Here is a 26,841-nt window from a genome sequence, read left to right as displayed (position 1 = left end):
CGTGGTCGCACGCACGACCAACGGAAACCATCGGGACGATGGACGACGGGGGGTTAGGAGCCGGGCTATGGAGAGAAAAACCCTCGGATACCGACTCTCCCGTGTCCGGAAGGGTGGCGGCACCATGGACCGACTGCCATGATCGAGGGAGGCCCGAACGAAATCCCAGTATCACGGTCCGAGCATTTCCCGTGCGAGTCTAGCCCTCATCCTGGATCGTGGTTGCCAGAGCTGAAACAATTTCTATAACTTCGTTATACGTGAATATTTTTTCATGAGAAAATTCGTGAACATAGTCTAATGTACACACATTCAAACCTACCATAGACAATATTCGAACAAAATTTTTGGGTCTCGGAAATAATTGCCGAAGAACATCCTCGAGGTGATTCTCCATTTCTTCTTGGCCGTAACTGTTAAGCGAACGGAATTTCCGTCTCTAACGATCAGCTGAATTTTTGTTCGTGGCCGAAGTGGTTAGCGATGGCCCAGTTTTATGGATTACGCGACCGCCGGTGGAAGGAAGACAGTGCCGCCTTGGGGTGATGATTTAGTAACCCGACGATGCTTGGGATAATCGTATGAAATATCGTTGCATCGTCGGCGCGGCTCGTACACTTAGGCGAATGCCTGTTGCGCGCGGCATCGTTGACCCCGGGGAATGCGAGGGAATGCCTTTCGGTGAGCTTAATGCGCGGGAATTTCATACAATATTAACGAAGATTTTTCCCCGGCGGGAGGAAATACTGAAAGGCGGGGCCATTAACTCGTCGGAATCGCTCGTATTAATCAAGCTCGTACGACTTTGTGCAATCGACCCACCCTCCCCCTCGCGATACCGGTGGATCGATGAAACAACTGTCGATCGACGCCGGTTCGATTAAACTGTAAAAGCGCCCCGCGCGTGGAAACGGGAACGTTATTAGACAGGAACACGGGGAAAATTTGATACGCGTCGTACAACGTCTCGAACTGTGTGGCACACGATCCGGAACGGCTGGCAAACCGGTCTAGCAATTACGCGCGAGATCGATTATAGCCTCGTAATGGGCCCTTCTTAAGCGTTGAACAGCTATGTATCTATACGAACGGAACTTCATATCTCTCGGAAATAATTGCATCGTACACGCGAGCTCTCCTCTACCGGCGTTACTCCCAACGTTTCCGCGGAACCAACGTCTCTCCCTGGTCTCTCTCCTTCTTTTTTTCCCCCCGTTTTCTTTCCCTTTCTTTCCTTCGCCCTTTAATTCCCTCCGCGGAGCATCGCAGATCCCGGGGAAGCTTTTAAACTAATTATACCGGCTGCGGAGCTCGGTGCCCTTTTGTTCGCTAAATTACGATGCCATTCGGCTTCCAGATTTTTCTGACGTTCTCGGGAGCAAACGGCGACTACAGTATTTGCGCTGATCGGTTATCATTTTACGGTAGAAGCAGAATTTTTCCGCAAATTAATAATTTTATTCATGAATAAAACGGTACAGGTACCAAATAACAATTTCATTGTTGAATAAAAAGGTACTGGAACCAAATAACAATTTCATTCATGAATAAAAAGGTACAGGTACCAAATAACAATTTCATTGTTGAATAAAAAGGTACTGGAACCAAATAATGATTTCATTCATGAATAAAAAGGTACTGGAACCGAATAATGATTTTATTCATGAATAAAATGGTACTGGAACCAAATAAAAATTTTCTTCATCAACAAAAAGGTACTGGAATCAAATAACAATTTTATTCATGAATAAAAAGGTACTGGTACCAAATAACAATTTCATTTATGAATAAAAAGGTACAGGTACCAAATAACAATTTCATTCATGAATAAAAAGGTACTGGAACCAAATAACAATTTCATTGATGAATAAAAAGGTACTGGAACCAAATAACAATTTCATTGTTGAATAAAAAGGTACTCGGACCAAATAAAAATTTGTTCACAAGACCAGCCATCAAAATCATCATTCAATCGAAAATGTCTTGAATAAAATAACCTGTAGAATTTTGTGGAAAGGTGTCGGAAGGTGGAGTCAGGTGCACCAGGTAGTCTCGGGTGCTTTCAGGTGTCTAGAAAGCCGGACAACCGGCGCTGCCGATTTCGCGCGGTCAGTCGCGCGACAGCGGCGTGCTGTCGCGTCGCGATCAAAGCCGAGAGCCAACTACTCGCCCGTTACAGGTACAAATTGTCCGGCTGCTAAAGTTATCGCCGTAAATCGCGGATGACTCGGCGAACCGCATCTGGTATGTCGAGTTTTATATGTGGCTGGCTGGCCAGCGGCCGATGACGATACAGACTCTCGACGCCGCGCCGCGCCGCGCCGGTTCGCTCGGCTCCGCTTCACTCCGCTTCACTCCGCTTCGCTCCTCGCCGGCAGTCTAAGCAATAGATGGGCCCGCGATTGACCATTCTTTCCGATGGGACGCGCTCGAACACGCGCGGCTGTAATTGCGAGCCGCGTTCCATCTCGTGCGACCTCTCCGCGCGTTTTTTCGCGTATCCTCTCCCCCAAAGAGACCAGCGAAACCGTCTTCGGAAATTGAACACTCGATTGCTCTATCCGCGGGGAGTTGCGGTGGGCGGGGCTTCCGCTTAGGCGCCGCCCACGCGGTGCTTAGACTATCTTCGAAAATTGAGAGAACTGGATTCAAAAGAGCTTTATGGTTTTGAGATCTTTCATTGTTTTTCATGGCTTCGATTTGATCTAGAGCTTGCCTAGTTTAGACTTGAAGTAGTTTCTTCACCTTATTGACATCAGGAGCAATAAAGCCACGCCCACTCGGGGAATTCTATACGAGGAAAAATTTTTCTTTCACTCTCCCCGCGTGTAATATATCACAGCTTTGATTCAGCGGTCTCGGCGAGTTAAAAAGAGACATAAGCGAGTTCATCAGCTCGGAGTCAGCAAGATGGTAGTGGTACTTCGCAAGCGAAATCGAGACGCGAGTCCGGGGCGGTAATGAACCCTTTAACCCAGCCAGGGCCGGCTTAATGACAGTTTAAAGTTTCCTCTCGCGTTCGAGGTATCGCAGTCGGCCATCTATCCGTGATCCGAGCGCCGACGCCGCGCCGCCGTAGAGAAATGGTGCCGGCTCGTTCCACGGGAACTGGGAATCGCGCTGGATCCGATTGCGATCGATGATCAATTACTCGGCTACATGGTCCGACCGTGCCGCTACCAATCCCGCCTAAAATTTTCTGAAACATTATCGCGATTAAGGCAAAACGCTGTAACGATCCAACTTCGTGATGAAGTTGCTCAATGTACTTACTCGAAAAATATCTTTCCGTGCCAGTATGCATACAACATCATTGTGTTCTACTGATGATAGCTATGATATTAAAATGAATCAAAAATTTGGAGGAAATAATTCGAAAAGAGGATCACCGCTTGAAAGTTCAAAACAACACAACAGGCTGCAGTTTCTGTGCTGCAGAAGCGAGCACCGGCGACGAGGAGAGAGGAACGGAGTGGGAGCGAGACAAACTGCTATCGAGAAAGGCGAGGAAAGACAAAAACGAAGGAACGGAGGCTACGGCCGAACCGAGAGAGACAGCAGATAATAAAGCAGGAGTCCGCGAAGAATGATTTACTGGCGGCCGGTCGAATAACTTTCCCGCCAACACTGTTGCCACCTTGAAGAGGCATTGCTCGCTGCTTGCCGGGCTGTTGGCTCGTAGCGCTGCAACCTGGCGAAGCCTTAGCAAGCATGAAAATATCCTCCGAACCAAAAGAAAATCAAGTAAACGAACGTTTTCCCACAAAAATCCGCAGTCCTCTAATGTCGCCAGATTAAGACTCGTCCCCCCACTCTACCGCCCGGTCACGTGACTAGCCCCGGTAGAGAGGGGGCAACTGTTTCCCCTGAATTCTCTGAAAGATTCTGAAAGACTCCGTTCACAGGTGTTTCGCGTCCTCGTTATTTCAATCCTCTCGTCGCTTAATCTCCTCTTGGCCTATTGCAAAGACAACCAGTTTACGATTCGCGGACGATGGTATCGCCGGGCCTTTCAGCTTCGTTGAATTATTAAGCCCGACGCGTGATACGGTTCAAACGTGGGCAGGTATCTCGTTACAAACACGCTGTCCACAATTTTCCCGGCTAATCCAATAACTCATGATCGGCCGCGACGATAGTTTCACTTTCTATCGACAGATTAATTCTTATTCGTTCGACTTTATGCCGCGGCGTTGCGGGAACCCCTCCTCGCGGCCCCCCGCGTCACCCCCCGTCGTCCCGTGTCCAGGGACTCGGTCGCATCTGCATAATTTTCCAATTTAGATTTGCATTTCTAAATTGCATTCTCGCGCCTCCTATCCACCGGCCCCGGTTATCAGATAATCCCCGCGGATTCGCTCCTCTGTTCGCCTGCCTGCTTTTTATCTCGGCGACCGCAGAAATTGGCGACAGTGTTCTGAAAATGGGGCACTCCATTGGACGTTCAAATTGATGTGATTTTGTAAACAATGGTCGTGATACATCCAGACTCATTCTGAAGCTCGGAGCCTCTGGGTTTAAAGCACACTGTCAATTTTCTCTTAACACTTGAGTGAATGATTTAGCACGATGTTGTCGATGATAATGATGATATAGTCGATGACGTAAAATCGGCTACCCCCACCTGGCCGGCCAGCGTGAGAGTGGGCGTAGTCAAATCTGCGTCATCGATTTCGTGGCTGAATAAAGTGTGGATATTTTAATTATTATAAAATTGTCAAAAATTATCGTAAGGTGATGCTTCTGGGCTCGTTTTAAAGCTTCAAGCCTCCACTTTCACCCTGCGTCGTTCATTTCCTCCAAAATGTGGTTACACGACATATAAAATCGGAAATAAAGTGGAAAGTCTTTGGATGCATTTCGTGGCTGAATAAAGTGTGGATACTTTAATTATTATAAAATTGTAAAAAAATATCGTACGGTGATGCTTCTGGGCTCGTTTTAAAGCTTCAAGCCTCCACTTTCACCCTGCGTCGTTCATTTCCTCCAAAATGTGGTTACACGACATATAAAATCTGAAATAAAGTGGAAAGTCGTTGGATCCATTTCGTGACCGAGTCTATTGTGTTGGAATTAGTTAGAGTATGGTGTTGTGTAGGAAAGAATGGTGCACGAGGCGGTTAGGTGAATTTATACCGGTGTAAATCGAGAGGGGGGCTGGCTCATTAGAAATTCGATAGAATCCGTTCCCGTTTATCGAGGCGCCTTTGTGCTCGAACGTTTTTGAAACGACGAGAACTCGGCAGTACGCGAAGGGCGCAAGGTATTCGGTTCGAGTACGCCGGTATTCAGAGAACCAGCCAGAGAAAGAGAAGAAGAGAGAGGGGGAGAGGGAGAGTGTGCGCACAGTATGCTCTCTCGGCCTTTTCGATGGAAACCCACGGCGGATTGTATTCCGTATACACCCCGATTGAAATCGATATTCTCCGCAAGGTCGGCGCGCAACAAAACCAGCGGAACAATGGTTCGCGTGGTATACATTCGCCGAGCAGCGGAATAACAGGTAAAACTGCTCGCGATTTAATACAGCTCTCGTGAACCTGCCGCAACCGGAGCGCTCCGGTACCTCCCATCTCCGGTCTTCGGATCGTTTTCGCTCGGGAATCGCGATCAATCCGCCGGAAACTATGCTAAAATCCTGCTAATGCCTATACTTACCCGAGCCGTTCGCACGTCCTCACAATTTTCGCCACTTCTTTCGAATTTCTCGTTGCTGGTTTTCTTGCATGCTCGGGAATTTTGCATGCTTCGCACTCAATTGGCATAATCCTTTGCAGTCCGAGCTGTTTTAACCTGAACATTAAACATTTCTTTCGATCGAAAAACCGCGTTGAAGAATACATTAAACGCAGAGTGTTCGATTAGAACCAAAAATGGGCTGGATTACAGTTGGATTAAACAGTTCGTCCTCGTACTCGCTCGCCAATCGCTGTCCTCGGTCCGTGGTCTGTCGACATTTTCTATATCCAACGTTCGAAAACTGAGAAGACGCACAATTTCACACAGAGTGATAAAATAATCAATTTACCTTTCATTGAATTCAGTGTATTCTTCAAGCCCTGACATTGTCTCACTCTTTACACTTGGTTTTTTCGTCTTATTTCCAAGCACAGAATCTACCTGATCCAATTTGTACCATAAATTATGGAACACAGAAGACATAGAAAGCTGAAAATTGGTATACAGGTAGCCGTTAGTCCAAAGCGATGCGCGAATATCCTTCTATCCAGGAAATTCTCCAGAATCAAGTGCTAAAATGAAATTACTGGTATACCCGTGCTGGTAGTTTGATAAAGAGGAAAATTATTGCGGAGTTTCATGCGAGTTTGTAATCCATCGGAGGTGCAGCACGGTCGCATAAATAAGAAGCGCTGGGAGCACGAAGGCGTCCATCACCGCCCCCACGCTCGTCGTTATAACGTCGCCTTATCCACCGAGTTTCGGGGAGGTGGAGCCAAAAGCGGGCCACACGGGAATTAGTCACCGGCGGGTCCGCTATTACGAATGGGCCAGGGGAACGCGGTATCCCATTTCAGGACTCCGCGAACGAAAATTAAACAAATCGGTACCCCTAGAACGACGGCCGCCTCGCGCACTCTCTTCTTGTCCCTCTCTCTCTCTCTTTCTTTCTGTTCGGCCAGCCCCTTCACGAGACGCAAGGATCCTCCGTTGTTAATCGATACCCTCCAGTCCGCTTTGCCTTCCTGTTTATACAACTCGCCGCGACACCCTGCAATTACATAACGACGACCGATTAATTTCGACGAATCTCCGCTGTTTCAGGTACAGGCGACCGACCCCGATTGCGGCGTGAACGCCATGGTGAATTACACGCTGGCCGGTGGCAGAGTCGAGACCGAGCAGCTCATGGTGCGCAGTGATACCGGGGATATATGCGTGATAACGCCGCTCGACAGGGAGACCGCACCTTATCTGGAGGTGCCCGTCATCGCTACTGACAGAGGTGAGTCATTTCCAACTTTTTAAACAATTTACAACGCGTCGCAAAGTCGTGGCAAAAGCATTTAGACTTCACGGATCAATTCTGTATAGTCTTGCGCGTCACTCAGTCAAAGTTCATCGAGCTACGACCGTCCGAACTTGCGTTGCGAAGCATTTAATGGAAGCTTGACGATCGGTTCGGATAATCGAGGTTCCGCTTTATCGTGGATTAAACGAGTATGTTTGATCCGAATTGCATCGTGTTTGGGTTCGTTTCAATCAGGAAAATGTCACGGTGCCACGTGTGGTCCGGTGACCCGTTCGGATAATCGAGGTGTTCCACTGTATCGTGAATTAAAGGTAAAATAAAACTGTAAATGTTTCAATCGTCTCGTAAAACGAGAATCGCACGGCGGAGGAAGGGTTAATTATTCGAGGCAGCGGTTTCGCGGGATCAACGGAGAGTTAGAGCCGATAGAGGTTTAGCTATCTCGTAAACTTTCGCTCGATACGTCGATCGATTAGCGTCGGCGTACCGTAACGAATCTTCCGTGACCAAAATAGGAGCCCGTAAAGTAGCGGCCGCGCGAACAATGCTTTTCCTCGGTCTTATCTCTTGCCGAGTGCTGTGAGGAGAGAGAAAAAGAATGTACGAGAAAGAGAAAGAGAGAGAGAGAGAGAGAGAGGGAGGTGAGAGACGCGCGCGGGAAACGAGAACGAAGAAGCAACAGCTAAAGGCAGAAGCAGAAGAGCAAGAGGAGAGCAACAGGCAGGCAGGCAATGGCGTGGCGACACACGGTGGAAACGTGCCACCAGGAAGAAAAAGAGCGTTAGCCAGCGAGAGCGGTTGGTGGAACGAAGGAAGACACTAGCTATCGCCGTGGCAAGATCTAGTAGCTCTGTAATGGGGTGTATGATTTATGTCGCCGGTGCACGGTGTGTGCCCATTTTCAACTGGCTCCGTCCACGCTGCCCTTACGCGAGAAAGGACAATGACTGAGGTCCATTGATCTGGAGGTTGACGCTGGATATCCTCTAACAGGTAGCTAACCTGCTATCGTACCTTGCTCCTCGGAAAAACCTAGGTGCTACCTCGGGTAATTAGCTTTAACCCTTGTGTAGTCAACCGGGTACCCATTTACTGGATTTCTTTCAACAATTTGTTAATGTTCCTCTAAGAAATACACAGTACGAAAATTTCTCTCTGAATGTCCATTATTTACTCGCTAATATATCAATTCAGAATCTTACTAGGGGCTCCGACCACGACCATGGAATAAAAAGAAAAGTTTTACCGATAAAGAATAACGATGACCTTGAAAAAACTATGAAAAAATAACCGGACAAAAAGAATTGTTCTTCTATGATATTCCTCCTTCGATACCATTTAAATTATGCCATAAATATCTTTTTTGTGCCATTAAAAATGAAGGAGACATTTAGGTGGCCTCCTTCAGCTGAGACACCCTCTATAATAGAAAGATAATGGAAGGTTTTAAATAATCTGTACATTTTGGTTGACTACATAGGGGTTAATTAGATACATCCCCGATACATCCCCTTGCTGTCTAGAATCAAAGGCACCTGTGACAAGAGCTCCCGAGCTTGAATTAAACGAGCTCGGAGAGTGATTGGCGGCTCCATTGTTCGCTGTTTTGCAAACAGAATGTAGCACAATGTCGAAACAGTGGTTCGTGGTCCAGAACGCAGAAGCTCTATCGGCGGCCGATCTCGCATCGTCTAGCGTCTGTTCGCAGATCCACGGATCTCGATTCAAAAGCCGGGGCCCGCTCTCGTAGGTAATAATTATCGGCTCGGGTCTGCCGTTATCCGACACCATTAGGGCGATAGAGCGGCGCGTTTCGACTATAGTTGCTCTTCCCGGCAGATGCTTATCGTCGAACGCGTTCCCCGCCTAGGCGTTGCGGCTTCTAGCAGCGAAAATGAGAAATGGCCTCGGCGTTTCGTCCTCCGCGAGGAGAGCTGTACCGACTCGACGCGTTCGCTCGTGCGAATCGCCTGTATGTCCCCACCCTTTCCGTTGCCAGGCCCAACTCATTCGTGGAGGGTGTGGTTTTGTTGCTCTTCCGCTCTAAACTGTCTTGCTCGACGTATTAACGTCGTCTTTTCTGTGACTGCGTTTGTAAGATACTTTGGAGGGTGTGGTTTTGTTGCTTTATCTCGGTAAAGTGCTTTGGAGGGCGTGGCTTCGGTGTTATTTCTCGATAACATGTCTCACAGGGCGTGGTCTAGCTGCTAATACTTTGTAAAGTGCCTCGAGGGGCGTGGTTTCGTTACTATTTATCTGCAAGGCGCGGAGAAGGGTGCAGTTTCGATACTGTTTCTCTCCGAGTTGCTCCGAGGGGCGTAGCTTCGATAATCCGTCCCTATATAGTGCCTTAAGGGGCGTGGATTCGATATTCAGTCTTTGCAAAATGCCTTAAAGGGCGTGGTTTCGCTACTTCCTTGTTGCAAAGTGCCTTAAAGGGCGTGGTTTCGCTACTTCCTTGTTGCAAAGTGCCTTAAAGGGCGTGGTTTCGCTACTTCCTTGTTGCAAAGTGCCTTAAAGGGCGTGGTTTTGCTACTCTGTCCATGTAGAATGGCTTGAGGGGCGTGGTTTTATTGCTCCCTCTCTGTAGACTGTCTTGAAGCTTGATTTTCATCGCGAACAGGTATCTTCTACGAATAAAATGAAGGAAGAAAGGGCATAAAGTTGCTCATTGTCGCCGATGATCTCGGATCGATCTGCTCATCGATCCTCCGGTTTCCGGAGCGACTCCGCGTTCTCACCGGAGGGTTCCTGGTTGCGTTTAAAGGGCCCGGGACGACCGTTCGTGACGAGGCTTGTTCTCCTCCGCTTAACAATACGACGACGAGGACGGATAAAATCTCGAGATTTCGGTTACGGCTGTCGCCGTGGATCTTGACGGAACGGCGAAGAGGACCCGGGGATCGATGTTATCTCATCTCTTCTGGAAATTGCGCATTACGTGGCGCACATGCGAAACGATTCTCGCGCGCATCTTGATGCACGTCCTACGATCAACGTACAGAAATGCAAAGAAAGGCGCGGCCCTTGTTGCAGCAACTTCTTGAGGGCCCGCGGTACGACACCGCTGACTTTATTGACACCGGCGTCATAAATCTTACGAGCTTAACTCCCACCGACGATCATTGTCCCCGGCGTCCTCGTCGTCGTTCTTTTATTTTCTCCTCACTTTTTTCCCGGCATCGCGTGTCTACGCGTGCTCGAGTAACCTCCCGAAAGAGAGGGGCAAAGCGATAGAGGGAGACGCACAGAGGAAGAGTGAGAAGAACGGACAAGGAAGATTTGAAAAGACGTGGGTTTATCGGGTAGAGATCGGTCCCGGAATGAATGTTAGATAACACGCTGCGGAGACGTATTATTCCGGTCGACTAGATGACACCGACGCTCGCGCTGATCGTATGCTGTTACGTCCGTGAGCGACAGCGTGTGCGAGACGCTCATTTAGTGCAGATGTTCATTTATCTTCTCGAAAATTTCACGTTTCCTCGGACCTAGAAAATTTCCATTGTTCACCATTTATTTCCATTTTAACCTTCAGTTGCTCGCATCTCGACTTCTGCAAAATTGCTCGCATAGGGTCTTGTAGGACCCGAATATATTAAATGGAAATTTATTTCCTTCCTGAATAACAGTACTTTTAAATTCTTCTAATCTTTTTACTGAATAAATCAACATTTCAGTTATAAATTATTTCGACAGGAAATTGCGAGTAACTAAAGGTTAACAGTGGAAAGATCAACCGAATTTGAAACACAGAAAGAATCGGATAATAGGTTCGGGGATTTGGCGATTGCATAGCAGGACGGTGCACCACCGACTGAGCACCCCTGGCCACCGGCGTCCTTATAAATCTTCCGGCGGCCCTGGATCCTTCGGTGGAACCCCCTCGAAAAGGACTCCTCGTTGCGATCTTCTTGGCGTGAAATTAAAAGGGTTGGCCTGGGAGCGTTACGGTGTCGTTGACCTATTGTCCAGGAAACGGTGTCCGTCGAGGTGGACACGGCTCCGCTATCCGCCGACTCAACGTGCACACTCGGTTTGATTTTATTCGATCGTTAATTTGATCGATCCTCAGGGACCAGATGCGCGAGGAATGTCGAGAGAGAGAGAGAGAGAGAGAGAGAGAGAGAGAGAGAGAGAGAGAGCGAGCAACACGGACGAGAGAACAGAAGAGGGAAGAGATTGAAGAGGAACGCGAGGAGGAAGGTAGTCGTTCGATAGAGAAATTAGGGGTGCATTTCTCGTGGCGGGGAATTCGGCGTCGTACGGAGAAGTTCGGCATCTCGGTATTCTGTTTCTCGATTTTTCTCCCCCCTGGTGAAGAGTGGAGGAAGGAAGGAAGGAAGGAAGGAAGGGAATGGACCATGGTGAAGGTTCCACGGGGAAAAGAGAGGCCGCCGGCCCTTGACGCATGACTCCAATGACACTCGTACCTATAAATCTCGCCGCGCTCCGAGCTCCGCGCCGGCCGAGTCCATATATTACTATGAGTTACGGGTGTAAACCGTTTAAACATCGGATTACCCGTTTTACATACTGTCTTTAATATTAACACTTGCGCCAGGGGTTCGCCTAAATCAGCGGCGGCGGCGAGAGAGCGCGTTCACGAACCCAGGAGTCAAATCGCTCGGCGCAGACGCGAGTTATCGGCAAGTTCGCTCTGTCGATTAATTAATCCTGGTTCCGGAGAACAGATTCGACGAAAGCAAGCGGATCCGACGCGCGATTAGGCCGAACGGACGAATAACATGATTTACGGGGAACGATCGGCCAGAACGTTATTACTTTCCGGCAGACACTATATCACCGCACTACCCGAGAGCGAATTATCACTCCGACGATTTTTTCGCGGAGCGGTTTTTGGTCTTGTTTGTCCGCCGATAAATCTTGTGTCGATTGTTTGTTATATATCGATGACAAATTTCGTGGCCGGAGAGTTTGTGGCGTTTATAGTTTATTTTTTTAATGTAGATTATTCGGGGAAATCAGTTTCACTGCCGGCTCAGCTGTCTTAGAAATTGTATAAAATTTTCGGAATTTGTGTTTGACGAAATCAAAGTTGTAAAATTCGGACTTTATAGAGTCTTGGAGAGTCCTAGATTTCCCATTGATCGGAAATGGAAGAGGATAGGAGAAACATTGAGGGGGTTGAATATTCCGGACTATGTTCGAAGGTGAGGAGCCAGAGGGGCTGTGAAAGAGAAGGGAAAAGAGAGAATAAGGTAGAAAGGAGGCGGGAGGCTGATTGGCTCCGAAAAAAGGCCACGGTACGGGCCGCTGGGAGATTTATGTCGGCCAGCTCGCAGAGTCCCCGTAGATTCGTTCTTTACGCCGGCTAATACCCCGACATTATTTGGCTCGATAAGAGGATTTCGAATCAAATAAACATAATCGTGCTGGTTCGCACTTCTGGTCCCGCGATGAACGCGACCAGTTCTAGATACAGTGTTTCCCAACTTGCCGGGATCTGCAACCGCTAATTAATTAAAAATGGCAACTACTTCTAAACAACGTGTGGGGGTTGAATATAAATTCAATTAAATACAACAGCTATTGCTAAAGATCGTATGAGGGTTGAATATAAATTCAATAAAAAATGGCAGCTATTTTTAAAGATCGTATGAGGGTTGAATATGAACTGAATAAAAATGGCAACTATTTCTAAAGATCGTATGAGGGTTGAATATGAACTGAATAAAAATGGCAACTATTTCTAAAGATCGTATGAGGGTTGAATATGAACTGAATAAAAATGGCAACTATTTCTAAAAAACGTGTGAGGGTTGAATATGAACTCAATAAAAATGGCAGCTATTTCTAAAGATCGTATGAGGGTTGAATATGAACTCAATTAAAAGTGGCTGCTATTTGAACCACTTTGAAGATCAAATGGGGGTGAATGGCCATTCAGGAAATAAGGAATTATACTAACCATGGCAATTCTGTTGCAGGAGGACTGAGCACGGTGGCCATCGTGAGAGTGCAAGTGACAGACGTGAACGACAATCGTCCAGTGTTCGAGCCCCAGAAGTACAACGTCACCCTGAAAAGCGACAGTCCAGTTCAGGGACCAATTTTGAGGCTAGTAGCCACAGACCTAGACCTAGACCTATCCGGCGAGGTTGCCTATCGAATCACAAATGGCAACGAAGCCGGAGTTTTCCAAATCGATCGTAATACAGGCGAGTTGCAAGTGGCAAGACCTGGTTTACTTTCTCGGTCTTCGTTGCATCAATTGAATGTGACGGCGACGGATGCAGCTGGATTGAAGAGTATCGTCGATGCCGAAGTGAGGATCACCGTGTCTTCACCTGGACACAGGATCGCCACCTGTGACAAGCCACGGTACACTATCACGGTGAAGGAGAACGTCCCTCAGAACAGTATCGTGGGTGGCGTGAAGGATGTGGCTGCTACGTCTTCAGCACCAGGTAGGTTTCTGAAATATAAATATAGTAATTGATGGTAGGAGGGTCTCAGTCCATTCAGAAAGTCTCTGAAGAATTTAAAAAATCATTAACGTAGCTGAAATATACATCGACACGACGTGCAAGTTTCGTTGAAATACGTTGTCCTGTTTTCTCGAAAAAAATTCCCAAAATTTCAAGGGGAATGTGCCTATACGATGCCAGACATCCAGAGAGGCATTCAGGTTCACTTGCTCTGTGAATATCCGCTACAATTTTGGAGACAGCGGGCTACAAAAAATCATAAACCTGGTCCATACTTGTATCAATAACTCCACCAAGTTCCAAAAAGATACATCAAATAGTTTTTCCAAAAAAAAATTCCCAAAGTTGAACAAAAAATATCCCTTCGAGCTAGCCGTCGAATAGACATGCTCCGCTGATTTAATTAATATCTTCTGCATCGTTCGAGATATCGACGTGAAAAAAATCAGAGATGCAGTTCGAAGTGGTGTTAAAAAGATCAGCAAGTTTCATAAAGATGCGTGGAGTAGATTTTTATTCTCAAATTCCCAAAGTTGTGAGAGTGGAGGGGGTTTTCGTTTCGCGAGTTTCCCGCCGGTATCAGGATTAATCGTTGGCGTCCGAAAAGCAAGGTAGTATCCAGTCGATCCGGTAGCCGTTGAATGCATCGGAAACGTATTCCACGCGCGGCGTTACCGCGTTAGCATAGTCGCGTCACGAGAAAACGGCGGCGGCGACGTTCGTAGCCGAACGCCCACGTGTTGGTGTACGTGCGAGTACGTCGAAGCCCACGGGTCTCCGCGCGATCGCATAAGAGGAGGCAGGCTCCGGGACCCGCGAGCATCCTGTACCCCTCTTTCTTCTGTCCAAGGGGGAACCGACGCGACGGCATGTAAATCATACGGGGGAGTCTATTGTGCGCGATGCCTCCGAGGAACGCGGTATCCGTTTTCGACAGGACGCTCCGAACATTTCGCGAAACCCACGAGAGCGGACTCTTGAAACATCCTACGACTGCTCTTCCTAAACTGATCAGTAGAACTGAAAATTTTCAAAAATTGCCAGAATATCTTCTTCAACAGAATTTATTTTAGATAGTACATAGGCTGTTACCACTGAAAATAATATTTTATTTGGTTCCCCATTCTTAAAAATCGTCTCGAAAAATTGCAAACTGCTAAACTTCCACAGTCTAGTGATCGGTATTAGGACTGTTACTCTTCCGAAGCTTCGACTCTTCAAGGACTCGAAGGAACGAAGGAAACTGTACAAAGTTTCGAAGCATTCGAATCGTATGAAGGTTGTAACTTACGATTTTATTGACAGATAAAAATATAAATAAAAAATTTGACAGAATTCTCGCAGTATATTTAATTCTTTTGACTTCTTTAATTCGAAGCTTCGAAACTTCGAGTCTTATCACCTTCGAAGTTCCTGAAATCGAAGCTTCGAAGGAAAGTAACAGCCCTAATCTAGACTGCGTCTTACAATACAAAATAAAAATTGCAAGATATAGCAGCTACCTAGACAATCATTTATTTCCTGACTAATTCTGATCAGATGAGAATGACACATCCTCAAAATATTTTTTATTCGAAATCAACGTCCGACAGGATTTATCAGGCCGGGACTTTGAGAGGGAATTCGAGAAGCAGCGAAACGCGGGTGGACCGTCCGGGGGGAGGCCGGTAAGGAGGGTAAGGTCGCGAACGGGTGGGTGGGTTGTTCGCGGTCGCGGTCCAACTCGCTGAGGGTTCGGAGGGGATCGTCGGGGGCGGGGGAGGGCACGTATCCGTGTTTCCACACTGGTGGTACATCCGATGCAAGATACGGCGCGTCACGACTTGCGCTCACCGCGCCATATACCCGATGCACCGTGTAAAGTGTCTCGTGGCGCATCGACCGGCACGGTTCGGTACGTTATAGGCCCGGGAATGGTGGATAGTTTACACGGTGGTGCCTTACCGGTGGTCGTATTGTTCGACCGCCATGGCCCGCATATGCGGCCTGTTGCATATCAATGCGCGAACCTCTTCCCGACCGTGTTCCTCCTTCGAGGAGCGTGCGTCTCTCCTCCTACTTGCTCTCGTTCACTCCGTCTCTCCACTGGGATCGATGGATCAAGAACAGAGGACAGAGGACACTCTGTTCTTCCTTCTTCGTCACCACTGGAACCGGGGTCTGACATTCGTCTTCATACTTCCAGGTTTCTTCTTCAGTGGGCTGTAACAAATCACACACCTGGTCCATATTTGCGTCAATAACTCCATCAAGTTTCAAAACGATACGTCGAATACTTTCTTCAAAAAAAATTCCCAAAGTTGAACGGAAAACATCTCCTTTGCAAACTAGCCATTCATGCAACAGACATGCTCCGCTGTTTTCATGAATATCTTCTGCACTGTTTGAGATATCAAGATGAAGAAAATCAGAGACATAGTTGGAATATGTACCAAAATGACCACTGAGTTTCAAGAGGATACGTCAAATAGTTTCTCCGAAAAAATTTCCGAAAGTTGAACGAAAACTATCCACTTAGCAAACTAGTCATCCATCCAACAGGCTCCGCTGTTTTCATGAATATCTTCCGCACTGTTTGAGATACCAATTTGAAAAAAATCAGAGACGTAGATCAAATATGTGTCAAAATAATCACTGATTTTCAAGAAGATACGTCGAGCTGTTTCTCTAAAAGAAATTCTCCCACACTAATCGCCATTGAGACATGTGTAATCCTAGAACGACACCAATTAGATCATTAGTAAAATTGTCTAACCTCCCAACCCCACCGGTAATAAAAGTCCCAAGGGATCTCGGGTTTCGTCTTCCTGTACAGATCCGATCGATCCAGCGATTTCGGGTCCGGAGCTCCCAATCAGCCACGCGTCCGCGCGAGAACCTGTTCGCGCACGGAAGATCGGGGCCTGGCACTCGGGCCCACAATATTTGACACACGGCAGCCAATCAGATTATCAGATTAAAAAGTCAGACGAGCCCGCCGCGCCGAACTGCGCCGAGAGATCGTCGAGGCACAGGTGCGACTCGCGCGCCGATACACACGTTCACTCTCTTTCTCTTTCTCCTGTTCGAACGAGATGTCTGAACGGTTCCGATACCCGGGGTATATACTCGAAGGACGTTGGTCCCTCGTCGAGGAAGATTCGTCCTCTCCTCTTCGGCGAGGGGGTTGACGGTCTAGCGGCGCAATTTGCATAATTATTGGCCGACAACTCGTTGCTCGGGACCGACGACGACGTCACCTCGGGCTTCATTAGTTTCGTATATACTGGCCGGGACATCGAATCGCGTTATCAGATGGCCGGGGGAGAGGACTAGCGCCGGAAGACGGTACCGCCGCTTTACGAGCACCTGTTCCGATAAAGCTGAAGGACCTTGCCCCCCCCCCACACCCCGTTTCTTCAACCCCCTTGCTCGGCCCACGAGTTTGCAAAACACGAAAAAACACGCGACTGGTCGTTATACGACCGTATGATCGTCGCACGAAAGAAAACAAAACAAAAACAACCAGCAACCTCCCTCTCTCTCGCGCGCGCCAGGGTAAAAACAGCGTAGACGAACTCGCCGAATAAGGCGGCCGCGCGGAGAACGCCTCGGATGAACGAACGACTGCACGAACCTTCCATAAAACCCTGGCGACAAAGTGAGGAACGCGCTTCATTTTACGGCCGAGTTTATGATACCCCGAGCGGAGTCGAGCCGGGCCGCGGCTAGAAGACGACCCGCCTTATCTTATCCAAGGGCCCGGGCTCTGCTGCCAGCCTTCCCGAGGCCCTCGCACCGAGGTGTTCTCCGGCCCCATTCAAGGCCCGTCGGGAATGCAAAACGGGGAGGGGAAAGTCGGGAAGGGCAGTTTTCTCTCGCCCTTGATCAGCGAAAGATCCTAAGCAGTTTCTGAACACAACCAGCGTCCAAGGACCGAGCACCAGCCTTCCCAAAGGCCCCCGTCCCAAGGTGTCCTTCGGCCCCATCGAAAAAGCCCAATCTGAAATGCAACACAGAGAGGGGAAAATTGGGAAGGGTAGTTTTTCCTCACTCTGAAAAATCAGCGAACGATCCCAAGCCGTTTCTGCGCCATAAAGACCCCGCAGCAACCTCGAGCTATCCGCTTCTCCACTCCGGAGATCCTCTTGCTGCTCGATCGCGAGGATTTCGAGGTTTCGGTATACCCTGGGATTCTTGTCCGGAGAATGCGCCTGGAGTGGCGGTCGTCCGCGAGCAGGGACGAGAGGGTTGAACCTCGTGGGACAAGAGCGTAGGGAGGGAGCGAGGAAGACGGGCGAGGAAAGGAAGAAGAAGAAGGCGAGTGAGGCGAGGAAGGCGAACGTTGGAGGACGAGGGAAGTGGAGGAGAGAAGGTGGGCCGTCGTCGTCGTCGTCGTCGAGGTCGCATAAATCGTCGCGAGTCGGATTCCGGGCAGCCGAACGCAAGCCGCCATTGTCCAGGACTTTTTGCCTTTCTCTATCTCTGTCCCTCCTCCTCTAGTTCTTCCTCTGTCTCTCACGGCGGCGGCGGCGGCGGCGGCTGCTGGCCGCTACGGAGTTGCACTCTTTGCATACGCTTTAAATATCACCGCTTTGCTCGCTTTGAGGGCTCCCAGCACACACCAGGCCACGTCCTCTTTCCCTCTTCGTTGCTCCGTCGGACGCCGGGGACACGTCGAAAAGGGAAGCCGAAACTCAGGCTCTCTTGTCTCGTTTTCAGCTCCCTTTGTGCCGCTCGGACGCATCGAGACTCCGGCGGCTCTCTTCAGCATCTCGGCGAACCTTGCACTTCAAATATCGAGGACTCGTCTTGTATCGGTAACTCCTTCGATCCTCCTCCTCCTCCTCCTTCTCCTCCTTCACCTCCTCGCTCTTAAGAGAGCTGTTCCCGAGATAACGAGCGACGTGTCTACTAACGATCCATTTCAGCGTCTCTAATTGGTCGACGCGGACCACGATAGCGATTCCTCCGGGCGCGCAAGAGAGATCGGGATCCCGCGAACCCGAGAGTCCCCGGTGTATTAACGTTATTCCGTGTTCCTGGATAATTTGTAGGCCGAATAAAAACCGCCGACAGCCCCCGGGAAATGCGGCCCGAACGTTTTCGAGGACCGAGGGGAACCCGGGACTAATCTTATCCGACCGACACGTCGTTAGTCTTTAACGGGTTTAACGGCGATACTATATAAAGATCGAGGATTAGTGGCGTCGTTCGAGAGTGTCTATAAAGATACACGGGGATATTATTCGGGGAACGTCCCGGGGCCCGTTACGACCGCGGATAAAATTCGAAACTCTCTCTTTCTCTTTCGTTCTCGAGGAAGTCCCGTGTCGGAAATCTCGCGGCGGGTCAAAAGAAAATATCCCCCGATAAACCGCGACGATATCTTTGCGTAAACGGGCGCTGAGGGGGACTCGTTGACGGACCCAGACCTACAAAAGTGCCACAGGGGAGGGGACGATATCACTTTCGAAGTAGACTTCTCTCCTATCGAGAAGCACGCTCCTCTCTCCGTTTCCTTCTGTTTCTTCGGTAAGATTGTTTTCTTCCTTTTTGCACCGGAGGATGCCTACCACTCCAGGCCCCACAAGGCCCCCCTTCGAGCAGCATGCGGCCCCGCCGCATCGTGCTTTCGCCGGACTTGCAAATTTCGCGCGCGGGCATCGTCTCGTTTCGGAGTCCGGTGTGTCTTTGCATCCCAGGGAACAGAGACAGAGCCTACCTAAACCGAGCTGCGAGATCCGCGAGGAAAGATAGCGAGCAGTCCCTCTGCCACGGCAGGACGAGCGCTCGCAGTCTGATTTGCGTAATTCCGTTCGTGGAATTTCGTGTCCCCCACGTCTCTTACTTCTCTGCTCTCTCTCGTTCTCTTTCTCTCTCTCTCCCTCTGTCTCGCGGACGTCGTTGCTACGGCTGCAAAACGGAAGATAACGAAAGCCCTTCGTCTTGTCAGGGAGCTTCGGGTATATACTTGTCAACGGCGAGCATGCTTAGTCGCCGGCTCTCTCAATTAACTGAAATCCTCGTTAAAATAGTGGAGCCTAACGAGGTGCTGTGTCTGGAAAATAGGGCCCCTTTCCGAATTTTTTTTTCACGAACCTTTCAACCTATGGATTTATTGTTTCTCAGGGTTGTTGTACACATATTGAACTATGTATAGGAATTTTTTTATACAAATCGAACAACCCGTTCTCTGTATAAATTTTTATCAGTTTCTGCATCACTAATGTGTGTCATACCACTTATGAGTGAGATGCGCACTTCAGGAATTTTTTTTAAACGAACCATTCGAGGTATGGATTTATCGTTTCTCAGGGTTGTTGTCTACGTATTGAGCTACATGTAGGAAATTTTTTATACGCATTGATCAACCTGTTCTCTTTATACCGTCCATTGAAAAAATGATTTTCGAAAAGAAACTCACCTTGTGCGCAGATTGCGAGCACAAGTGTAAAACGTTATTTACGAGGTAATGAAATACACGCAGAGGATTTTATCAACTTTTTTGATTGCCGAACCGCTTGTTAGCGACCGCCTCGATAAACGGGCGTTCACGTTGTACGGTGGATTTGTTTCAATTAGAGCGTGGAATCGAAACTATTCGGAGTTTTGCAACGGCGTTTAACCGGTCGATCGGTCTCGGTCCGATGCCAGGGAAAAAAGGTCGCGTTTCACGCGATAGTTCCAGGCTCTCCGCGTATTTTCTGGGATCTTAGGAGAACCGTATAAAGGCCGGATCACGAACAATGAGGCCCCGCCACACCTGCGAAGTTATTAAACCGCGTCCCAAGCTGCTTCACGAACTGTGGAAATCTGTGAGCGGAGCCCCGTAGTCAAGTGGTTGCAATAATTCACGCGCGAACGGACCTCGCCTGTACTTTCTCGCGATTCGACGCAACTAATCGACGCGTCGATGTGGGAGGCTGTGGGAGGCCTCAACACTTCGTCCGTGACGTAGTTTCAGTGTCAACAACCTGTCAACGCGTTTTGAAAAAAATTACGAAGATTGATGGATTTCTCTCAAGTGTTGCGAATTGGTTATCCAAGTGAAACTCGTATGTTCAATATGTGCACACTGGGTGCACAAACCATAAATTAAATTACTTGAGCCGTTCGTTGATCAAAGAAACATTTCTTGTGCACTGTTCAACAAGTGTATGCTCGCCCCAAAAAATATTAATTCATCCCGTCGAACCGTTTGTTTAAAAAAAAAATGTTGAAGTGCCACTACTAAAAAATGACACCGTGTACCCAAACCATAAATGAACTGAAAAATTTCTTGTGCATTGTTGAATAAGTATATGTTCGCTGCAAAAAATATTGATTAATCCTGTCGATCCATTTGTTTAAATAAAATTTTTCAGCATGTGTATGTTCGCTCCTAAAAATATAAATTAATCCCGTTTGTAAAAAGAAGTCGGGAACTGTTGGGACAAGAAAAAGTGATGTTGGACTCTGGTGTCGGCCTCCATTGAGAAATGTCGAAAGTATGGTGGTCGTCGCTGGAAAATACGGGGCCCCATGGTATTTCGCGCGGACAGGTCCCCGTGTAAACGGTTCCCGCAGCCTGTGGTAGCCTCGCCGACCAATAGCGAGCAGCGTGCGTGCGAACATATAGATGCACAGATAGAGCTTGCGCTACGAGGCGCGATGAGAGCGCGGCAGAAGAGAACGACTGGGCCCCGCTGCTCCCCCCACCTCTCCTTTCTCGCCTAAGCGGGGCCCTATGATGCGCCTTCTCGACTCTTATCTCGCGCCTCGTTATCGCCGTTTACCATCTCACGGTCTAGAGAGCGGAGGGTCCTCTATGCGCTCGGCGTAGCTACATGCACGTGCTCCTCCATATATCTTTTTCTCGCTGTTCCTCCGATCCTTCGGCGATTCGATCCCCTTTCTACCTTGCCCCTCTCCGCCCCTCGGGGCCTTACCTCGTACCCCGTGGAATTTCGAGGGAGGAGAATTACTGCGGGGTAATCCTAGACGAGATTGTTGAGAAACCTCGATAGAAAGGCCGACTACGGCGAGAGAAACGAAGCGTTCTTGGTTAGATCGTTCGGGATACGCGAGAGCAATCAGTGCCCCGTGGGGCAACCTCTGGCCCGGTGACCTAGACTCGCTATCCTCTAAAAATCTAACTTCGAAAACCACCTTGTTGAAATTTTCTCTTTTCGAACAGAAATTGTTTTAGCCTACAGGGCGTTCCGTGTGGGCGTGGCTTAGCTGCTCTTGAGTTCAGGGTAATACCCCGTAGAGCAATTTCCTTCTGCCGAACTACCACATCTTCTGGGATCTAGCTTTGAGGGAATCTTTTACTTTTTGAACAAAGAATATTGTTCTAGCCTTCAGGGCGTTCCAAGTGGGCGTGGCCTCGTGGCTCCCGGCTTCCACAGAACCAGTACACGCCCCACACAGACATCTACGCCCATAAAGTGTCTCCTAGGACCAATGTTCTGAATTTTTCATATTTCGCGAAAACATGAAAGGCCTTCTCAACTATTTTCACAGCGATCGGATTTCCTAGAGGAACGTCAGCACGATTGTCCCTCGATCTATTAATCACAGGCTCCAGTTACACCGTCGGCGAGCCATCTGGCCCCTTTCGTTCCCATAGCTTCTCACCCCGGTGCTCGTGGTACAGTTTCGTGTGAGCAAAGTCATGACCAACCTACTTTCTACAGTCGATCCGGACAACGTCCGTAGCTCGGAGCGTGTTTCGAGATGGGACAGGATATCCCCGCGGCGCTAGAAAACGGTAGCTAATGTCGAGTATCATTTTATTTTCGTTGGGCCGCGCGCAACCTTATTGTCGCCGTCCATTGTCTTGTCGTTCTTGCCGCCCTCCGCTTTTAAGCGTTCTTCTTCTTCTTCTTCTTCTACTGTCGCTGCTGCTGCTGCTGTTGCTTCTCGTTCTGTAGAACCGTCGACCGTACCAGACCATTTAGCCGCGCATCTGTGCGAGCGGGACGTTTTACGCATGTACGGAGCTCTATTCGTTTGTTTACCGGTCTCGATGCTTGCATTTCTTGCGCTATTGTGCGCAGAACACGGTCCCTGCCCTGATCCTTGTTCCGCGCTGCCGGGACGAGCGAGGCGGCTCGCCAGAACGTAGAATCGCAATTTGTGGACAAGCTCCAAAATTCAAATATTGGATTAAACAAATTAAGAGCGAATTTCGAAAGGAATTCGATCTGACACAATTTTTTATTTATAATAAACGAAAATGAGTACTCGACTCTCAATATCAATAGCCGAATCCCCGTAGCGTCTCGCTCTCATCCCCACCACTGGCTACCGATCGATCAAGGTCACAGCGGGCCAATGAGAACTACCGCTGAACAAGTTCCACTGCTCCGGAGCGTCTCACGTAATTCCCAAGCTCACCTCATCACTCCATAATACCCTTAAATTAAATTTGAACAGCCGAAAATCGTGATGAATTTCTATGACTCAAAAATTTCAAAGCTGACGTATCGACGAGACGTTAAGGGGGGAAAGTAGGAGGCTCCCATCACTCTGTAGCATCCTCGAATCAAATTTGAACAGCCGAAAATCGTGATGAATCTCTATGACTCGAAAGTTTCGAAGCTGACGTCCCGGCGAGACGTTACGGGGGGGAACGAAGCGTCCTTCGAGCGAACAGCTTCGCAGCGTCGATCCGTGGCATTCTCCGGAACGATACGCTCTTGTCAATCCCTCAGAACTATGAAAGGCTGACGGTAACGCGTGGAGAGAATCGCAGGTGAAGTCTCGCGAGGCGAAAGGAGACGCGACCGGCCGCGAGGTACGAGCGAAAGATTTCCAACGGGGAGCTGAAAGAGGGGGGGGGGCAACAGGGAAGAGGGACGAGCGGGACCCCCGACAACGACAGCATACCTTCGCCACGGTATCGCTTCTTCATCGCATTCGTCGCGTCGCTCGACGCTACCACGGATCCGCGGCTAATCATCATTATTTAATTACGAGGTCGTTTTTCGCCGCGCGGCGCGGAGTATCGCTGGCTCGCCGAGGCACGTCCTAATCATCGGTAGGCACCGTTCCCTCGGCGATTTTCGTAAATCTGGTTTGGAGGTCGTTCTCGATCTCTCGTTCTCTCTCTCTCTTCCGCGGGAGACGGTCCTGGGGGGGCTGGAATTCGAGACACGTATCCGCGACGCAGGGACGCGGACGATCTCGGTGTCCGTGCGGTTGTACAGCCCCCGCGCCGTCGGATCGTCGTTAAATCACCTGCACACGGAGTCCTGCATCTGCGACGAGACGAAACCCGGCGGGTTCTGGTAGAAAGCACGACGATTCACCGGGCAGTCCGCCGACAATCGACGAATCTGCGAATTTATCGATGCCCAACCAGCCGGACGAATCTTTCTGCAATTTTTCGACCATTTTATCACACTATTGGGGCAACTGAGAATATTTTTTTTAATAAAAAATTCCTCACTTCGAGCTCCTCTAGAGCATAAGAGGAGGTTGGAGAGATTAGGGGTGTGATAAGGACAATTTGAAATTGTTGATAGTGGGGGTCGTGAAGCGTCAGCATCGGAACCCCTTCGGAGGGATATTTTCGAATGCCATCGATTCATGCAGAATCGATTTTTCGGGCCCTCGTAAAGTTCGCGTCGTTCGTTCCCGTTCTAAGCAATTACCGAAACTGCGTTTCCCAAAATTTGATCGCCCCACCGTTCGGTAATTAACGGGCGCCGATTTCCCTTTGGGACCGGCGACAGGCCCAACATCGCTCGGCTATCTTCTTTAGCTGCCATAATCTGCGAACAAGGGTGCAAGAGGACAGGGCTGGCTTCGGTCCAATTAAAAATCCACGAATTTATGCAAACGGCCGGGTTTTATTGGCGAATGGATCCTGGGGGCATCGGGGAATCGATTGTGCCGGATACCGTGGTCGAAATCAAGAGCGGAACTATTAGCTGATTGCTATAGTAATCGATAGATGCATTTATGAAGAAATTGGTTGCGTGAAATATGGAACATCAATAGATGAAATCAGTTTTTATTTCACTCCTGCTCCCCACAACGAATGCGGAACATGTTTGTTTCGCATAAAGATCCGCAGCCCAGTCGAATTTTTGTAAGACTGTTGAAATTGCGATTCCTTTTGCACAACCATAACATTCTTGAGCGCCGTGGAGAGCGGACATTAACGAGAAGCTTGAACGAGGTGAGAATCCGAGAGCCCCTATCTTTAGGACATGATATTTCAGCGATCCCCTGATTCCAGGGTATAACGATCCGCGATAAGAGAGGCCGCGATTTATAGAATGACCTAATAGTTAGATGGGAATGGCCCGTAATTCGGTGGCGAATGGGTTTGGAGCGGGCCCGAAACAGGCCCGACCGCTAGGCGGTGGGCCTGTTCCGACGTCCCGCCGAGCAACGGCGGAACAAGGTGACAAAGTATTCGCGTGAAGGCGGCTCTCTCGGTTCTCCCCTGGGCGATCGTGAACGGTTATCGAGGTGGCCGGGGGCCCGTGGTGGCCGCCGAGCCGCCCCTGAGCAGTCCCAGTCCGTGCTGGGGCCCAGAAACAGTCGCACACAGCCACCGAGAGCGACCTCGAGTGGGATGGCCCGTTACGAGCTAATTAGCAAAATAAGAGAAACTCACTGTGAGGTATATACAGCGTCGTAGCAGCAGCGTAGGCAAGAGAACTCGTGCGTCCTTATACGGCATGATCGAATCGTCAGTCTGTAATTTATCGCGAGTTTTCTTAACCCGGAATGTTTCTCCTTGTGAAACTCGGTACACCGGTTTTTTTCTGTTCCCCTCCGTTTCACCGTTTCCTTCTTCTTCTTCTTCGTCGTCGTCGTCCTCGTCGTTGTCGTCTTCTTCTTCTTCTTCTTCGTCCTCTTCTTCGTCTGCTCGTACAGAACAGCAATTAAACGCGCAGCTTAGGAGACGAATATCGTTCGGGCGCGAGATCGTCATTTTCTATCCTCCTCGAAAACGATACCTGCAATCGTGTCCAAGCTCGAATCGCGCGGACGAACATTTCTCCGGTAATTAACGCTTCTAATTAGACGAGCCTGTCGCCTCGTCACGCCGGTTCTGTAGACCCTAACTTTCCGATAGCTGAAACAAGCTCTCAGCGCAACTTTCAGTAGCATACCAGGAACCTGCACTGATTTTTTCGGTAAAAAATGTATACATTGTTGCGTGGGCGACAGCGCAGCTTAAGCATATGGTAGACTATTGCGGAAACCGTAATCAATTTATTAGGCAAGTTCGAAGTTTGTAAAAGTACTACTGTAAAAGTACACTTCTGTGAGGGTATAAAAACTAGACTGCGGAGCTTTATGCATTTATAGCAAAATTGAGAAGATGAAATTCAAAATTGAAGAAGTCAATATACGATTTCTACACTGTTAAAATCATTAAGGAAAGAAATAACATCCAATTTGGCTTCTATTTCTTGCAATCGCTGCAGGCGATTTTTATTTTGCATAAAGATCCGCAGTCTAAGAATAACAATGCTGTTATCAACAATGCTTCTCTCAGCCAGGAATTTGCCAGCTCTGATTTGCTCATCCTCGAAGGATTTGTCTCGCGAGAAGAACTGATTTCTCTATGCTGGAAAAATGCGGAGGCTCTTGTTCTGGTTCAAGGCTAGCTCGTCACGAGGTCGTAGTACTTTAAATGCTGATTAAATCTCTCGTTTATATCCCGGCAATCGACTTTCAATTCGAATAACTCTGTGTATTGAATAAAAAGCGGCGCGGCCGGAGAGCGGCTTCGTAGCACGCATATGCTTGCGTACTGACCAGGAGGAAATTAGTCGACGGTGTGGTAGCGTACAGGGAGCTGTCAAGGTAACAGCTAGAGACCACGCAGAGTCGCTTCTCCGGTCCTTTAACTTTGCTCAAGTGGTATCGTGCACGCGATCGTCCGACATACTAACGAATGGTAGCGCTAGAAATACTGCCGGAGAATTCTTTCCTTGCAAAAAACGAAACGTTCCCGAAGTACTTTGACCTCGAGGTGGTTAGAAAATCGAGGTGGTTGGAAAATTGTCCTCAAGATCTTTACAAAATTGTGGTCCTCAAGATCCTTATGAGATTGTGGTCCTCAAGATCCTTATAAAATGGTGGACCTCAAGATCCTTATAAAATGGTAGTCCTTAAGATCCTTAGAAAATTGTGGTCTTCAAAATCCTTATACAATTGTGGTCCTCAAAATCCTTATAAAATTGTGGTCCGCAAGATCTTTATAACATTGTGGTCGTCAGGCCCCTTAGAAAATTGTGGTCCTCACGATCCTGATACAATCGTGGTCCTTAAAATCCTTAGAAAAGTGTGGTTCTCAAGATCCTTATAAAATTGTGATCCTTATAAAATTGTGGTGCTCAGGATCAGTAGAAAAGTGTGATCCTCGATCCTTATAAAATTGTGGTTCTCAGGACCCTCATACAA

The 26,841-nt window shown here is 48.6% G+C and overlaps 1 protein-coding gene across 1 annotated transcript in view; it reads left to right on the top strand.

Annotated features, from left to right (window-relative positions):
* The window catches only part of Ds (dachsous cadherin-related 1), a 347,099-nt gene that overhangs the window by 268,320 nt on the left and 51,938 nt on the right, over window positions 1-26,841 (top strand). The window contains exons 2-3 of the mRNA XM_076440156.1: window positions 6,784-6,964; window positions 12,943-13,422. Of these exons, the coding sequence (XP_076296271.1) occupies window positions 6,784-6,964; window positions 12,943-13,422 (661 nt within the window). The remainder of the gene's footprint in view (window positions 1-6,783; window positions 6,965-12,942; window positions 13,423-26,841) is intronic.

The sequence above is a fragment of the Lasioglossum baleicum genome, chromosome 16 (assembly GCF_051020765.1).
Source record: "Lasioglossum baleicum chromosome 16, iyLasBale1, whole genome shotgun sequence".
NCBI lineage: Eukaryota > Metazoa > Arthropoda > Insecta > Hymenoptera > Halictidae > Lasioglossum > Lasioglossum baleicum.
This window is presented reverse-complemented; position numbering and strand designations above follow the sequence as displayed.